Source organism: Geotrypetes seraphini, chromosome 15, assembly GCF_902459505.1.
Source record: "Geotrypetes seraphini chromosome 15, aGeoSer1.1, whole genome shotgun sequence".
Taxonomy (NCBI): Eukaryota; Metazoa; Chordata; class Amphibia; order Gymnophiona; family Dermophiidae; genus Geotrypetes; species Geotrypetes seraphini.
Window position 1 is genome coordinate 39,891,403 of NC_047098.1, and position 17,597 is coordinate 39,908,999.

General features: G+C 41.8%; 1 protein-coding gene across 2 annotated transcripts in view; it reads right to left on the bottom strand.

The window, feature by feature from the left end:
• LOC117349427 (multidrug and toxin extrusion protein 2-like) overlaps nucleotides 1-16,578 on the bottom strand; it is a 50,897-nt gene extending 34,319 nt beyond the window's left edge. Inside the window, exons 1-6 of one of the 2 annotated variants that reach the window (XM_033922890.1) lie at nucleotides 16,174-16,371; nucleotides 14,983-15,084; nucleotides 8,457-8,525; nucleotides 4,851-4,999; nucleotides 4,300-4,342; nucleotides 2,998-3,042 (exon numbers count right to left, since the gene is read on the bottom strand). In XM_033922890.1, the coding sequence (XP_033778781.1) occupies nucleotides 2,998-3,042; nucleotides 4,300-4,342; nucleotides 4,851-4,999; nucleotides 8,457-8,525; nucleotides 14,983-15,081 (405 nt within the window). In that variant the 5' untranslated portion in view covers nucleotides 15,082-15,084; nucleotides 16,174-16,371. Of the gene's footprint in view, nucleotides 1-2,997; nucleotides 3,043-4,299; nucleotides 4,343-4,850; nucleotides 5,000-8,456; nucleotides 8,526-14,982; nucleotides 15,085-16,173; nucleotides 16,372-16,402 lie in introns of those variants that run through there. The other variant, XM_033922889.1, reaches the window with a different exon arrangement.
• Between the last annotated feature and the right edge of the window lie 1,019 nt (nucleotides 16,579-17,597).

The following is a 17,597-nucleotide window of genomic DNA, read 5'->3' on the forward strand; positions in this document are numbered from 1 at the left end:
ATGATATCATCGATGAGGTTGGCTCTTAGGCATTGGTGGAATGAGGCATTATGACATCACAAACAAGGGGCCACTGAAAAGTTCTCAGCCCCAGCAAGAAGAGAATGGAGAGACTGTGGCGCAGTGGTTAAAGCCACAGCCTTAGCACCCTGAGGTTGTGGGTTCAAACCCACATTGCTCCTTGTGACCCTGGAAAGTCACTTAATCCCCCACTGCCCAAGTACATTAGATAGATTGTGAGCCTGCCAGGGCAGACAGGGGAAAATGCTTGAGTACCTGAATAAATTCATGTAAATTGTCCTGAGTGGAGAGTAAAACTGTGACTGAGTTCAAAGAAGCACGGGATAAACACAGAGGATCTAGAATCAGAAAATATTAAATATTGAACTAAGGCCAGTACTGGGCAGACTTGCACACTTTAGGCCTCTCACTATTCTACCAAACAACTCAGACTCTCTAAGCATTTAGCACTGCATGGAGAATGGACTGGTATAAGTCTAAATTCCCTTCAGAATGAGAGCAACATCCCTTCCCTCAATAATTTTCACAGCCTGAGGAATGGAAGAAATGACAGGGAAAGCAACTGATTGATTCAACTTTCCTCCGTCTGGTCTAAGGAAAAGTCTTTACAAAATTCCATGCCTGAGTACAATGCTATTTAAACATTCCTGAAAACTTGGTCCTGTGCTCTGATGTCTTGAGCCCAGGATTGCTGGCATTCCTGCATGCTTCACAATTCTAAGCCTGTCATGTCACATGCTGCCAGTCTGACAGTCTTGTACCAGGGATCCATGAAGGAAAACACCCCCCACAGAGTCAAGAAAATAAAGTCCTTGTTTAAAATTCACTATGGCCATTTATAGCCAATTTCTTTCTGCAACTCATTCCCAGTGGAAGTTCTGTATATCTGAAATCTGCACAATACCCTCTCTCCCTCAAGCTTCTCCAAGGAAAACATTTTTTAAGAATATATTTCTTTGCAGCTTGAGGCCAACCTCTGAACAGCACCCGGCTACCCTTTAACCTCTCCCCCCTTCCCACCCCCATCTGACCGATATTATAGAGGCTCTGAGGAAAGCACACACCTCTCCAAAAGGTCTCAGCAGTCTGTTGTGGTACTGTCAGGGATAAAAGATCCCCTGGTGCATGCTAAGATCCAATTATTGAGAAAATCAGATTATTCATAGTAATTTTAGGATTATAATTTTTGTGCAATATAACCCCTAGGTGTAGAGGGGAAGAAAATTGTTAATATAACTGGGTTTTTTGAGCAGGCCAAGTTGCAATATCTTTAAGCACTTACTATTAACTAAGAGAAACAATTTTGGCAACAGGAAAAACATGTAAAAGAACAGTTTAATAGTAAAAGTTACTTTGTATCAACAATTAGAGCTTCGTGGACCCAGCTTTAGATTCAAGCTCACAGTTGTTCAAGTTTCTGGCTCAGATCAGCATGTGATATGATATGGAAGAAAATCTCTTGATAGGGTAACACGTGTCAAAAGATAACCCCCCATAAAGAGAGATGGACTATAGGATTTGAACTCATAGACTTGACAGAAGAAATAAAAGCAGCCAAACAACCAACTCAGGAGACAGCAGTCTTCTATGAATGGAGGGCCAAGGGAACACACGTACATGAGTCTTGAGTAGAGAGTTGCACGGGGACAGAAATCCCACCCATCCCCGCAAGGAATTACCTCCATCCCCACCCGTCCCCATAAAAAGCAGCAATTATTTCTGACAGGATCATCAATTCCACAGTTTCTTTTGGGTTTGCGCTGCTGTTTTCCTTGTGGAATCTCTTTGGTAGAACCTTTTTTTGTTTTCATAGTAACATAGTAGATGACGGCAGATAAAGACCCGAATGGTCCATCCAGTCTGCCCAACCTGATTCAATTTAAATTTTTTTTTTTTTTTTATTTTTTCTTCTTAGCTATTTCTGGGCAAGAATCCAAAGCTTTACCCGGTACTGTGCTTGGGTTCCAACTGCCGAAATCTCTGTTAAGACTTACTCCAGCCCATCTACACCCTCCCAGTCATTGAAGCCCTCCCCTGCCCATCCTCCACCAAACGGCCATACACAGACACAGACCGTGCAAGTCTGCCCAGTAATAGTCTTCCACTGGAGGTGATTGAGGCCAGCAGCGTGTCAGATTTTAAGAAAAAATGGAATTGGCACGTGGGATCTCTTCGGGGAGGGAGTTAGGGGGTGGGACATTGGTATGGGCAGACTAGATGGGCCTTGGCCCTTTTCTGCCGTCAGTTTCTATGTTTCTATGTTAACTGGCCTAGTTCAATATTTAATATTATTTTCTGATTCTAAATCTTCTGTGTTCATCCCATGCTTCTTTGAACTCAGTCACAGTTTTATTCTCCACCACCTCTCTCGGAAGCGCATTCCAGGCATCCACTACCCTCTCCGTAAAGTAGAATTTCCTAACACTGCCCCTGAATCTACCACCCCTCAACCTCAAATTATGTCCTCTGGTTTTACCATTTTCCTTTCTCTGGAAAAGATTTTGTTCTACGTTAATACCCTTCAAGTATTTGAACGTCTGAATCATATCTCCCGTCTCTCCTTTCCTCTAGGGTATACATATTCAGGGCTTCCAGTCTCTCCTCATATGTCTTCTGGCGCAAGCCTCCTATCATTTTCGTCGCCCTCCTCTGGACCGCCTCAAGTCTTCTTACGTCTTTCGCCAGAACTGAACACAATACTCCAAGTGGGGCCTCACCAATGACCTGTACAGGGGCATCAACAGGTCATTGGTGAGGCCCCACTCTGAATATTGACCCCTGCTTTTCTTCTGGGGTGGTTGTGAATCCCAGCCCTGGCTCTAAATGAGGTGGAAGAAAAAAAAAAGCAACCTGCCAGGCTTAGGAAAATATAATTTCTAGCTTATAGTACAATCATATCTCTCTACGTACAAAGCCTGCGTGTAGCTAAACTGGGGGAAATGGCAAGAAAGGATTTTAGAGTCATTAAAATTGTACCTGATTCTGCAAATATCTTGTTTGTAGCTGGAAAAGGAAAACGGCCTACAGAGCAGAAAACACACAAAACATACCCAGATCAATGCCACTGAATCGTCTTAAATGAGATGCATAGTGCATTTCTCAAGTGGAAACTCTGGTTAGAAGATCTGCCAGTGCTGCACGTTTTTTCCCCAGGGATAAATATTTAATTCATTAAACATTCCCCATCAGATTCTTTATAGGTTGCCCAAAGTTGGACATTGATCTCAGATCCATATGGAAACTAATTAGCTAAATAGGAGATATCAATTATTGATATTAAGAGTTACATGTGGATCTGCCCCATGCCTTATGCTACAACATGTGCTCCTAATTTTCATAGAGGCCGATATTCATACCACAAGAGGCAGCCTGACTAACTCCCTGCAGTTGGCGGTGTACCTGGCTATTCAATGCTGGGGCCATATCCGGCCACCAGCATTGAATTTCTATGTTAAATTCAGCCGCCATAGACATAGTCAGCCAAGTCAATGGTCATCAGCTGTCCGGCTGAGGCCTAGAAGCCAAAGGTAGACCTGCTTTTTAGGCGGGTCTATCTTGCCACTAGACTTAGCCGGTCAGCAAATGACTATTGGCGCATCATAGTCAGTGACCTGCCAATCTCCCGCTGAATTTTAGTAGTTAGCTGGTTTAGCGGTATTTAGCCAGCCAGGAGCCATTCCCAGCTGGTTAACTATTGTGTGGATAGTACTGAACTTTGGGCGTGGCATTTCCAGAATTTAGGCACAGTTATTTTAACACCTAACTGTCATTAGTTGGGTGTGAGCATTTATATCAGCTTTAGGCAGGCAAATCCTTGTGCCCAGTTAGGTGTGAAATACACAGTAAACTAGTATTCTATAAAAGGTGATTCCATGCACTGTGCCCTTTACAGAAAACTAACTTAGTGGGGATCAATCTGGTGCCTAACTTTGGGCATCACTTATTAAATTTCCCCCTCAGTAAATAAAACCAAAATTGATCCCAGAAATATGGGAAGTGGAATGCAAAAGCAGAAATTCAAAGCAAATGGAAAATTATGGTGAAATTTCATGCTAAAAATGGTAGAGGTCGCTGTTCTAACACGAGCATCAATTGCAAATGCAAAACGCATCACATTTTAACCATACCATATTGTTTCTTATATCCCGCTTAGGTTATATGATATGATGTGATGTGTATTGCCTCTCTCCCACTCCAAAGACGACATTTAAACACATTTTTAACTACTAATTTGTTTATAATGTAAGACAAAGAAAGAGCAGTAAAATGTGAACTTACAGGCAAAGCTGGGATAAAGATCATAACATAAACCTGTGTTAACCTGAAGGGGGAGGGAAAAAGAATGCATCTTAATTACTTAGGCAATCAGTAAGATCTGTCATTCTACTTGTGGGCTAAAAGTCTTTCTGCACAGTGAGAATCAAGCATAGTGTCCGTTACAAAACGGAAGGCAAAAACATATGAAGATCAATGCAGATTGTATCGAAATGAATTCAAATGAGGTGATTATGTATTCACTCAGAAAACAGCGCAGAAACTAATGAGCTTTACAATTTCTTAATGGCTGTTTCACTACTTGTTCTGTTTTCTATGCTCTCTTCACTACTGGTTGTATGTTCACTTCACAATTGCTAATAAATATAAATATAAATATAAATATATATATATATATATATATATATATATATATATATATATATATATATATATATATATATATATATATATAAAGAAAACCCAATAAATAAAAAAAAGGAAGAACTCTTGAGAAAGGTTGCCCATGATCACCATTCCACAGACAAAGATATGAACTAAGCACAAAGACAAACCTGGCCACTTCAGGGTCCTGTCTGAAGAGAAGCAGGATGGATTCGGTGTTGATGAAGAAAGCCCAGCAAGGGAAGCAGAAGAGGAGCAGGATAAGGATCCCTCGCTGCAGAATGATCCCCACACGCTTCAGGTTCTTACTGCCATATGTCTGAAAACATGAAAGGGAAATGCACCCAAAGGTCAACGGTTCAAATGCATCTCCCTAGATGACAGATACCCAAGGAAAGGGGAGCCGCAGAAAAACAAAGCAGTTTCCACGTTAAGAGCCTCTTTTTCTAGGCAGTGGTAGAGGTTTCTACCATGGCTCAGAGTGCTAAATGCTCCAATGCTCATAGGAATGCTATGAATGTTGGAGCAGCACTGGACCATTTAAGCGCTCTGGGCCGCAGTAAAGACCTCTACCATGGCTTACTAAAAAGGGGGGGGAGGGGGGGTTATTTAGAGCTTGATATATTGCCTGTCACAAAATGTCAGTTCCATCTTGTGGCAGAAATGCACTAGGAAAAATTAGATTTCTGGCAACAAAAAAATTTGCTTCTCTTATTTATTTATTTTTAATCACGGAAATGGTTAATTTGGGAGCTGCATTAAGACTTTTATGAGGGGCGTTCAATAATTTATCTACCTCATTAGGAAAGAAAAGTGTTAAAAAAAATAAATAAAAATGTTTGTTTTATTTTTCACTATAGTCCTCCCGACAGCTCCATACACTTCACTGCAGGAAAAGTGGATGACTAACCCCTTTGAAAAGAATTCTTTTTGACCTTCAAACCAGGACGTTACAGCTTCCTTGGCATCTTCATCACTTGAAAACCGCTGTCCACAGAAAGATTTCTTCAAAACTCAAAACAGAAAATAATCCGAGGGAGCCAGGTCGGGACTGTGGGGTGGATGGTTCAGCTGCTGAAAGCCACATTCTCAGATGGCAGCCTGCGATTGTTGTGACATATGCACTGTCGCATTGTCGTGAAGAAGCAGCATGCCTGTTATGAATTTTTCTCACCTTTTCTCCTTGATTGACTCCCACAAAGCAATCATTGTGTTGGCTTAACTCTCTCCAGTTATGGTCGTCTTGTGTGGCATGAATTCCAGAAGCCAAAGTCCTTCATCATCCCATAAGACAATTGCCATGACTTTGCCTGCAGATTTTTCTGACTTGAACTTTTTTGCATCGACTCCATTTTGCATCGACTCCATTTTGCACCCAAGTCTTATCTCCAGTCACCAAACAATGAAAAAAATTCACTTGGTTCTTCATGGAGCAGATGAGATCCAAGTTCTCCTGACAGCACCGGAGCCTCATGGCCTTCCGACATAGTGTCAACATTCTTGGAACTCATCTTGCATTAAACTTGGACATGCCTAACGTTCCATGAATTATCTTCCAAATTGTACCTGTCAAGATGCCCATTTCTTCAGCCATTTGGGAAACCTTAATTCATCTGCCTGACAAAATTAACCCCTCAACTTTCTTGCACATTTCTGTGGAAGTTGCTTTCACAGGCCGTCCAGTTTCAGGGTCATCTTCAATGGACTCTCTACCCCACTTAAACTGCTTGTTCCAAAATTATACTTTGTAGGATGGGGCAGACTCACCATAAACTGCAGTCATACGCGTATTGATCTCCTTTGGCTTTTTCCCTTCTTTTATGATAAATTTTATCACTGAACAGTGCTCCAGATCTAGCAATTTCTTCTTACTTGATTCACGAGGACTCTCCTGACATCATGTCTCTTGGAATGTTAGATTCGCACTAAGTTGCAACTGTGCATGAGTAACCTTGAGACATGCCACAGACTTGTTTCAACATGCTTGCTACTTTCTTTCAAACTCAGGTAGATAAATTATTTAATGCCCTTCGTATTTGCAGCATTCCTCATGCATTCAACATTTTTCTTATAGATCATAGGTAGCCGACCTGTGGCCTGCAAGACCATGTGGAGTTTATGCACAGAAAACAGCCTGCAAACACGCCATTAAGCAGAGTTTTGTTGTCAGTGGAACTGTTGAAGGATACAATAATGGTTCAAGACTTGTTTGATAATTTTAGCAACTGTTTGGAAAGAGAGAAGTAATTTTATTATTATTTATTGGGATTAACCCCCCTTTATGAAGAAATTCATCCAAGGTGGTGTACAGCAGGTAGTTTTAACATAAAAATTATAATTTTGTAAACAATAGTAAAATGATCAAATATACAGTAAACATAAATGCAACAAATGAGGTAAACTTGAAAACAGCAAATTGAAGCCTAATAATAATACTACCATGAAATAGTATAAAAAATATATACCTGGAGTATTGCGCTCAATACTGATCTCCTTATTTCAAGAATGATACAGAGGCATATAAAAGGTTCAAAGAAGAGTGACCAAGATGATAAAGGGGATGGAACTCATCTCGTATGAGGAAAGACTAAAACGGTTAAGCTTGGAAAAGAGATGGCTGAGGGGAGATAAGATTAAAGTCTACTGAAGATGTATAAGTAATGTCTAATCAAGCTGTTTTTAAATTTAAGATATTAAAAAATATGAAATATTTTTGGATCAATTATCATTGTTGAGCTTATCCTTTAAACCAAGTGCTTTTAGGGGTATTTGTTCCCTTTTCTGATGGATCTGGCTAAAAAATAAATTTTCATGTAGTTTAAGGAGAGCAGTTCAAAATTTGGGGGATATATGTTTACTCCCCTATGTTTGAACAACAGTGTAATTTGCAGTAAACTGGTGTGGAGCAATGGCCTAGTGGTTAGAGCAACTGCCTCAGCACCCTGAGGTTGTAAGTTTGATTCCCACTGCAGCTCCTAGCGATGCTGGGCAAATCATTTAACGCTTCATTGCCCCAGGTATAAAATAAGTACCTGTCTAAAAAAAAAATAAATATGTAAACCACATTGATTATAACCACACACAGAAAAAGCGGTATATCAAGTCCCATCCCAAACAGATCTCATACATATTCTAAACTAAACTAAACCTTAAGTTTATATACCGCATCATCTCCACGGATGTTGTGGAGCTCGGCACGGTTTACAAGAACTTAAAATATAGGAAGAGAAGGGAAAAAAAAGGTTTACATGAACTTATATATAGAAGAGAAGAGTAAGGGGGGATAGAATTACATTTTAGTGAAAAGCCAGGTTTTCAGTTGCTTGCGGAATAATTGGAGGGAGCCCAGGTTCCGCAGCGGGGTAGTAAGGTCGTTCCAAAGACCTGTGATTCTGAAGAGAAGGGATTTTCCCAGTTTGCCTGCATAGCGAATACCGTGTAGAGAGGGGAAGGATAATTTATACCTTATATAATTTATATTCATTGGGGAAAACCTGAAAACCCAATTGGGTTCAAGGACTGACTGAACACAGCTGCTTTATAGAATAGGCTTCCACCAGACACTCATCCTAAAAGTGCACACATCACAACCCCACCCCTCTGCGCCCCAACTACGGTTCTAGGCAGCATTATCTTGTTATTCATTTATGCCCCTACACAATTATATTGTAGTCATTTTCCCCACAAATAAAACATGCTTTATTCAGGTAAAGGCTGTATAAAAATTATCCCCTACAAGACCAATCATCACAGAGCAAACAATCATTTTTACATACCTGAGACATAAGAGTATCACATGCAGAAGATAAGCCAGAGCCCACTGAAATGCCTGTGACATTTATAACCTGGAAACCAAAGCAGAAAACAGGAGGGCAAGAAAGATTATACAAATGTCTTTTGAACATAGTCTCGTTATCAAATTCTTCATTCAAACTGGCCTCCCCACAGAGCTTCCAGCCTACATTTCCCTTTGAAAAATCAGTGGCTTGGCAAGGGATGTGGGTAAAATTATGGACATGCAAAGTTTGCAGGTCAGGAAGTATAGACCAGATGTTAGAAACAAGCTTCCTGCATACACATTACTGAGTCAGTGGTCCAACCCCATCCAGCGCATTATCTCTTTTCTCTATAGGCAAAAGTAGAACCAATATTTTCCCCTTGTTTGTGGAGAGTGGGACACAGGAATTAGACTTTTTCAAAAGAGCTTTCTTTTTAGGTAAATGCCTGTTTATCTGCAGAAAATCCCTTTAAAAATATACCCCTTAATATCACTAATAATAAAACCCTAAGTACTTCAAACTTTGTGTTCCATGATCTGTAACTCTGTGCCAGTAGAACGCTACTATGCATGTGGAGTTTGGCGACCACAGATGTGGAGAACAAGCCGGCAACTCCCCCCTCCTGCCCTCACTCACCGCCAGACAACAAACCTCTGCCACCGCTGCTGTTGCTGCTCTTTGTTCGCGTCTGCCCTCCTCTTCAAAGAAGCCTGCTGAGGATCGCCGTCAGCTGTAGCGATCCTCGCATGCCGCTCTCCACCTCGGTAGCATGTTCCCTCTGACGCGATCCCGTACGTCAGAGGAGGGGCGGGGTCACGTCAGAGGGAACATGCTACCGAGGTGGAGAGCGGCCAGCGATCTTCAGCAGGCTGCTTTGAAGAAGAGGGGAGACGCGAACGAACAGCAGAAGAAACCAGGAAGCCAGGATGGAGGGAGGATAAGAACGGCTGTTTGGGAGCAATACAGGCAGGCAGGGGGCCAAGGGGAGAGGGAAATGAGGCTTGACATCAAGGCTCAAGCAGTGGAACTTGTTGAATGAAAGTGTGCAAGTCACAGATCAGAAGAAGTGTCATCAAGCTTTTTCCACTTTCTTCACCCATCAAGATGAGCTCTGCTTCTGCCACGAAGTGACCAGTCTGAGGTAATTGGAATCACCTAAAACCCCAAAGAGTGTCATCTCTTCATTGACACCAACAGCTCATCCAGGAGTATCAAGCCGTGCTGCTCCATAACGGGAACAACTACCCATCTCTTCCACTGGTTCACTCAATGCACCTCAAAGAGGATTACAATAGCATCAAGACCATACTAGGCACTTTGAAGAATGATGAATACAGCTGGGAGGTCATTGGAGACTTCAAAATGGTGAATTCCCAATAGGTTTCCATGTTTCCCTGCTATCTCTGCCTTTGGAACAACAGGGACACAAAGATGCACTACCAAAGGCAGGACTGGCTGAGTTCTCTGTCTTCATCGGACCACATATAAAGAAGATCCTAGAGTGCAAGGAATTTCTCAAGAAACTAACAAGGAAGGAGAAAGCAGCTTGGAACAGCTGTGTCACAGAAATTTGGAGCTTCCTGGGCCGAAAACTATGTGGAGTTGGTTGAGAATATGGTGAAGAAATACAGTAAAATGGACTGAAGGATGTCGCTCAAAGTCCATGTCCTCGATGCTCATCTTGAGATATTCAGGGAGAACATGGGAGTATATTCAGTGGAGCAAGGTGAGAGCTTCCACCAGGATACCAAGGACAATATAATGAGAACATGATGGGAGACTACATCTGGGGGCTGATTTGTGAAAGTGACTTACAATATAATCGCAAATCTCAAAAATCTACTCATTTCTAAATCCTCTGAGGTCATATTTGTATAACTTCAATATAAATAAATGTTAATTGTGATTCATATGTTACTTTCTATGATTTTATAAGAATGCAAAATTTGACTATCCTGGTCACAAAAGCAAAGTTTTATGGAAATAAGACATTTTCTATACTTTTTAGGCGTGAGCAGTTAGAAAATTACATTTATTGTCCAGGAACAAATATTGCGTTACATGGAATTGCTTCTTAAAATGTCAATAATTTGGGGGTAGAGGGTGAAAAAAATGAACATGCAAGAGATTGATTTGTATACAATGGAAGCACTGCATGCAGACAGAACTCCCACATCTTCACTGGGGAAATCCTGAAAATGCTACTGGATTATGGCCAGTAGCATAGTAAAGGGGGGTGGGGCAGGTGCCAGTCCACCCTGGACACTGTCTTTGTGGGGGCGATGGCACCCCCCCCCCGCTCCTTCCCTGTCCCTCACTACTGCGCATGACCCCTTCCCTTCCCCCGTATCTCCAACATTCCCGACGCAAGTAGCAACTCCAACCTGCTGCTCACGCCAGTGTTGGCTCTTCCTCTGCCATCGCTTCCTGGACCTGCACTTAGGAAGTGACATCAGAGGAAGAGCCGATGATGGCGCAGCAGGTTGGGGTTGCTGCTTGCACTGGGAATGTTAGAGGTACGGGGGAAGGAAGGGGCGCACACGCGGCAAGAGGTAGCAGGGAAGGAGCGAATGGAGGTGGGGGGAACGCAGAGAAGGCGGCGAGGGAGGGGCGCGCCTCTGCCCTGGGTGCCTCTCACTCTTGCTACTCCTCTGCGTATGGCCCTCAAAGTCTGGGGTTGTAACACCCTTGACTTAGCAGCTTCATTGAGTGCCCCATAGTGATTGTATTTTTGAAGCAGACAAATGATTCTCACCTTAACCACTCTATTCAGGATTTTATAGACCTCTCCCCCCCTAACCTCTCCTTTCCTTCAAGTTTTTATTAAAATTTGGCAATATCGCTTATACAACTTCTAAGCGATTTACAGATTTTTAAGAAAAAATTTGGGATAAAAATAAATATAATTAAAAAGATTAAAACAACTTAAGTAAATGACGTATCACAAATAGGAAAAAAAGGACAAAACTAACATGATACAGAAAGAAGATGGGGTAGAAATACAATCAATATATGATAGGAGACAATTGAGGAATGAACAAAAGGAAGGGGAATACTATGATCTGAATCTTTTAGAAGAGCATGAGTGACCGAGTGAAAGATTTAAATAGTAAAGGCGTCTTTGAATAAGTGGGTCTTAAGAAGAGCCCTAGCCGCCATATGGAACCTTGCATCATGCAACTATACTTTGAATTCCTCATTCCTATATATATATCACTTTGCACTTGTTCACAAAAAATGTCATCTACCATTTGGATATCCAATCCTGTAAGGTCCTCATGAAATTTTTCACAATCCTCTTATGATTTAACAACCTCTTCCACCAAGTAGCGCATCAATATCTTATTTTCAGTTTTGAGGGGCAGAATCTGTCTGTTCCTTGCTATTGAAGATGTGATACCGATGCTTCACTTTTACCAGCAGGAATGGAGGGAGAGGCCTCCTGTACAGCTTAAGAAGGAACACTGCTACAGAGACACAAACAGAGATACTGATACAGATATATCAAGTTTTATTTTGATTTGATGAATCGCTTATTCAAAATTTACTAAGCGAGTTACAGGAAAACAAAAGTGAGCATATCTTTCGACACAATGGATACACAAGGAAAGAGGGCATAAAAGTTACAAAATTGGTGCTTTAGAGAAGCAGAAAGAAAAAACATGCATGCAGAGGACTGAAAATTATTCTACAACATGCTCTATATGCTTTTCCAGCCATGCATACCTTCCCCCCCTCTCCAATTTGCATCATGCCCTCTTCCTCCTAGGCTGGCTTAAAGTGATTCAGGAATGATTGTATCAGTATCTGATTGTAAAACCGCTTAGAAAACCTTGATAGGCGGTATAAAAATCCTAATAAACTTAAACTTAACTTAAACTCTTCTTCTTAGTTATACATTCTACTGTGAAACCTACTGAATGAACCACATAGCTTTCTTAATGATTGCTACTAGTAGTGACACTTAGTGAATTAATCTTTGCTATTGGTCATATGTGTATTGCTTCCTACTGTGCACACTGCCACCCTATGGTTTAAATGTATAATGCATTTTTATGAAGTGTGTTGACAGTGACATCTAATGTTTAGATATATAAATGCTTGGTTTCATTTTATTATTCTTTCCAATCCAAATGAATATTTCTGAACTACTCCATTCAAACGTTCTTTTCCCTCCAGGTGAAGGACATACAGACAACACAAATATACATGCAGAAATGTACACACAAGGACTGAGGGCCAAGATGGCAGAGAGGTGAGCTGCATGAAAGGAAGCTTTGCCTTACCCAGCCATTTCCCTTATTTTACTAGTGTCTTTTTCACTGGTTGATAGTGATGAGGAAGGTTGAGAGCCACACTGTCCCCTCTAACACACTTCGGGCAATTGTGTTGCAGCAAAGAATGCAGGAGAGCTTTGGTGTCCTTTCATGTACAGAGAGTGATCCCACTTTGGTTGGGTCCATGGACGTGTTGGTGGACCACAGCTTGGACAGGCTTCATATAGCAAGAATAGCTCCACTAGGACCTGGAAGCACTATCCTTTGGGAGGGGGTGCAAGTCGGTCAAAAGCAATTTACCAAAACAGGAATCTGAGGGACCTCCAGCAGATGACTTCTCTTCTTGATGGGCTCTAGGCGCTTTCACTTCCATTTTCCAGGTGTTGGGAGTTGTATTCAATGAAGAAGGTTAATACTTTCTGGAGGCTGATGTTGAAAAACTTGCTGTAACCATCTTAGAAGCGTTCTGTGGGGCCTACAAAGTTTAGGCTCCTCCTTGCCTTTTTTTTTTTTGCTGGTAATTTTAAGCAAGATTTATCAAATATTTCTGGTGAAATGGAGAATCAGTTTTCAGCACGGAACAGCAAACTATAAGGTTAAAGTTTTCTAAGTGATGTTAATCTGACTCAGATTAGAAACATGGATTTTATACACCATAAATTGAAGTTTTTTTGAAAAATCAACATAGGAGGAATAAACTTGAGATTCCTGAATTTGCCTAAGGTTTCACAGAGATCATGGGGATACCTGTTGAGCCATTACCTTCTGAAGGTACAATATCTTTCTTTATCAAGACGCGATGAAAACACTGTGGCAGGTTTGTAAGAAGGGACTCAAACTAGTTTTGACGATGGGATTCTTGGTGTCATATTTCCGATATAGTTACACAAAGAGCCACCTTGATATAAGATTTTCTCTTGAGCTCTACTGAAACACAACTGCAACTATATTTCAAGCATATGAATGAGCTGTACTGAGGAAGCGTAAAAATAAGTTCTAATTTGACACAGAAAAGATGGCATAATTTCTTGGTGCTTAGACCAAGAGCCATCGCTTTTGGTGCCCGTTTTAATTTCACGTTTCCTTGAAATCAATTTATCATGCTTTGGAGGAAGAATTTTTGTGTGTTTTGATCTCAGACATCTTGTGGGATTTTTAGTGGCTACTACTACTGTTTATTATTTCTATAGCGCTACCAAACGCAAGCAGTGCTGTATGTGGCTAGAGAAAACTTACAAATTTCTTTGGAGCAAATCCAGTGGAAGACTGGCTGGGGGTGAACTGTGGAAGATCCTCTGATAAAGCTCACTTTAGGGCATTTATAGTGCCTAAACTCTATTATTCTCTTGTGGCTCCCCCTCCTCCCTTTTGGTGGCTGAATTCTAAGATCAATTATTTGGTGATCGATCAATATATTTTCTTTTCTTTTTCCCCTATGTCATTTTATATTGGAGTGATTGTAATAAATAAATAAACAAGCAAAACGCTAGGAATGATAAAGATCAAAGAAGATTATCATGCCGCTGTACCGGGCTATGGAGCGCCCTCACCTGGAGTACTGTGTCCAGCACTGGTCGCCGTACATGAAGAAGGACGCGGTACTACTTGAAAGGGTCCAGAGAAGAGCGACTAAGACGGTTAAGGGGTTGGAGGAGCTGCCATACAACAAAAGATTAAAGAAACTGGGCCTATTCTCCCTCAACAGAGGAGACTGAGAGGGGACATGATCAAAACATTCAAGATAATGAAGGGAATAGACTTAGTAGATAAAGACAGGTTGTTCACCCTCTCCAAGGTAGAGAGAACGAGAAGGCACTCTCTAAAGCTGAAAGGGGACAGATTCCGTACAAACGTAAGGAAGTTCTTCTTCATCAAGAGTGTGTTAGAAAACTGGAACGCTCTTCCGGAGTCTGTCATAGGGGGAAACACCCTCCAGGGATTCAAGACAAAGTTAGACAAGTTCCTGCTGAACCAGAACATACGCAGGTAGGGCTGGTCTCAGTTAGGGCACTGGTCTTTGACCAGAGGGCCGCCGCATGAGCGGACTGCTGGGCACGATGGACCACTGGGCTGACCCAGCAGTGGCAATTCTTATGTTCTTATGTAAAAACCTCGCACTCCACACACATGCAGAGGGATTTGAATGGAAATAATTCCATTTGCTATGCTTCACATGCTTTTTCCACTTATTTTTTTAAAGCATTAGTGGTAGACATTATCAGAAAGCCAGATGAAAAGATACATACAGCAGCAGCAAGAGTAACGGAGTCCAATTCCACTTTTCCAAGATGCCCACAGAATATGGAGCTGACAATGCTGATCAAGTAAACCATGATCTGAGACATGAACTATAGGAAGAAAAGATGAAACTTGTTATATGTGTTATCATGCATACTGTATGGATACTGTATAATGAAGGATGTCTTATTTTTGTGGATTTGTTAACTTAAGTGGTAAAGCAGGTAGGAACCATTCTGGGCTCTATAGTTTTAACACTGTATACAAAATTTGCTCTACACTTCTCCCTCCGTATTCACGGTTTTTAGCTTGCTCGCTCCTTTCCCCCAAATTACATCAGCTTGCATAGAGAAATCGCTGATTCCCAGCACTTTCTTCACCGCGTTTTTCCTCTCCTTCAGGAACAGGCCAGGTCTCCCACCATGTTATTTGTGGTTTTTAATAGAAAACAGCAAACATATGAAAAAAGTTATTTGCGGTTTTTCTGTATTTGCGGTTCTGTTAATCCCCTATCACAGCGAATGCGGAGGGAGAAGTGTATTATGTTATACAGGGAACTCCGGTCCTCGAGAGCTGTATTCCAGTTGGGCTTTCAGGATTTCCCCAATGAATATGCATTGAAAGCAGTGCATGCAAATAGATCTCATGCATATTCATTGGGGAAATCCTGAAAACCTGACTGGAATACGGCTCTCGAGGACTGGAGTTCCCTACCCCTGTGTTATAGATATAACCTATTTAATCAAGTAAGAACTCTGGATAAGCACCGATCCTGGTTTATAATGTATGGTGCTCGTGTCCCTTCAAGGTGCTTAATCAAAATAAACATTCTTCTAATTCTCTTTTCATTCCTTCCAGTCCACAGAATGTTGGGAAGAAGTCATAGATAATGACACGAGACATCTGGCCTTTACTTCTATTGAAACAAATGGAAGTAAAACCCGGATGTCTCAATCCGCCCTCCTTTTTCTGGAGCCATACGGTAACCCCTACCCATGCTACTTTCTAAACAGCTGACAGTCTCAGCTCCCCCTGCACGTCTCTTTCAAAGGCAGCAACAACTTCCTATTTCTCCATCTCCTATCGGCTGCAATTTTCTCTCACGTGCAACGGCTGTTCAGTCTCACTCTCTTTCCTAGGCCTAGGTACCAACTTTTCAAAATGGCTAAGGGGACTAAACAACACAGATGATTCCTCACCCGCTGACACCTGTGCTTTTTCCCACTTCACCACCCGAGCAGCGACAGCTCTGTTTCTCCCCCTGTCCTCCAATCATAGGTCACATTTTTCTCAGGCTCTGGTAGGATCCGTCTATTAACTATCAGAACGTACAGCGCCGCGTACGCCTTTCAGCGTTAAATGATAAATAGTAGCAGCAGCACTCCCCCACACCCCCAGCTAGCGGTCTTTAGCGGTTTCGTTTCCTACCACAGGTCCAGCGAGCAAGGACAGTTCTCGCACTTCTCCCCAGAAGCCGATGGGCAGCAGGCGGAGGAAGCTCCTGCCCCAGCTCCGGCTTGGAGTGACTGTAACAATCTCACAGCTTGGTATCTCCATCTTCACCGAGAAAAACTTTACACTGGCCCGTTATAACAGAAAGCCAAGATAAAATAATCAGGATCCCATCCCAAGCTCCGCCCCCCTCAACCCGGCGCTCCGCCCCCTCATTACACGCCCAGCTGTCTTGCCCGGCCCCCTTCCCTCGGTGCTCTGCTCCAACATTCCATCATGCTCAACCGTATCTAGCGCCCCACCCCTCAATCCATGCCCGGCTCAGCCCACTCTAGTGCTCCGCCCCTCTGCCTGGCTCCACCCTTTCAATCCATTCAGCGTCCTCGCCTGCAGCAAGAGTTTGCGTTGAACGATAGTTACGTAAATGTAACACACAGAAGAGGCCGTAATATAACCTACCAGTAAAACAAATATCTACTCCTTAGGGCTCTGGTCTTTTATAATTGCTTAGAAAAGAAACAAGAAAACTCCCATTTCACTACACTGGTCCTATCTCCCCCCAACCCAAGGATTAGTGAAAAAGGGGGCGTGTCTTTGTTCTGGCCTCCAAATATGTCTTGACTTATACTGTGGGAATGAATGAAAATTAGACTTTGCTGAAAGGAAGATTTTTAATGTACTGAAAGTATGCTCTGACTAAAAAATGTATTCTTTTACAAAACAAGGTTGCTTTTGATTAAAACTAACATGTTCTTTCAAAGAAAGGAAACGTGCCTGATGATGTGATGCACTGACCATATTCATTTCTGTTCTGTGTCCAATGATGAGCTCTGCCGGATTTTGCAGAACACACCCCCAATGCTGACCTTCAGCTCTAGAAGTAGGAGAGCTCAAGGTCTTAAAGATAAGAAAATATATTTCCATATCTAGATATTTTTTTTCTCTCCTGTTTTGCTTTTCTGGTTTTCCCTTCTCCAACCTCTTGGTATATGCAAGGCAATTAGGCTGTAAATTGCTCAGATAACTCTCCAAAATCTATATACCTCTGGGCCAGAAAATGCATACAAACTGGAAATTGCTATTATTTTAAGACCAGCACATGAAAGAAGCAGTCTGTTGAATTAGCTATAGCTTTATAATTATATAATTTTTATCTCCCATGTTGATGATT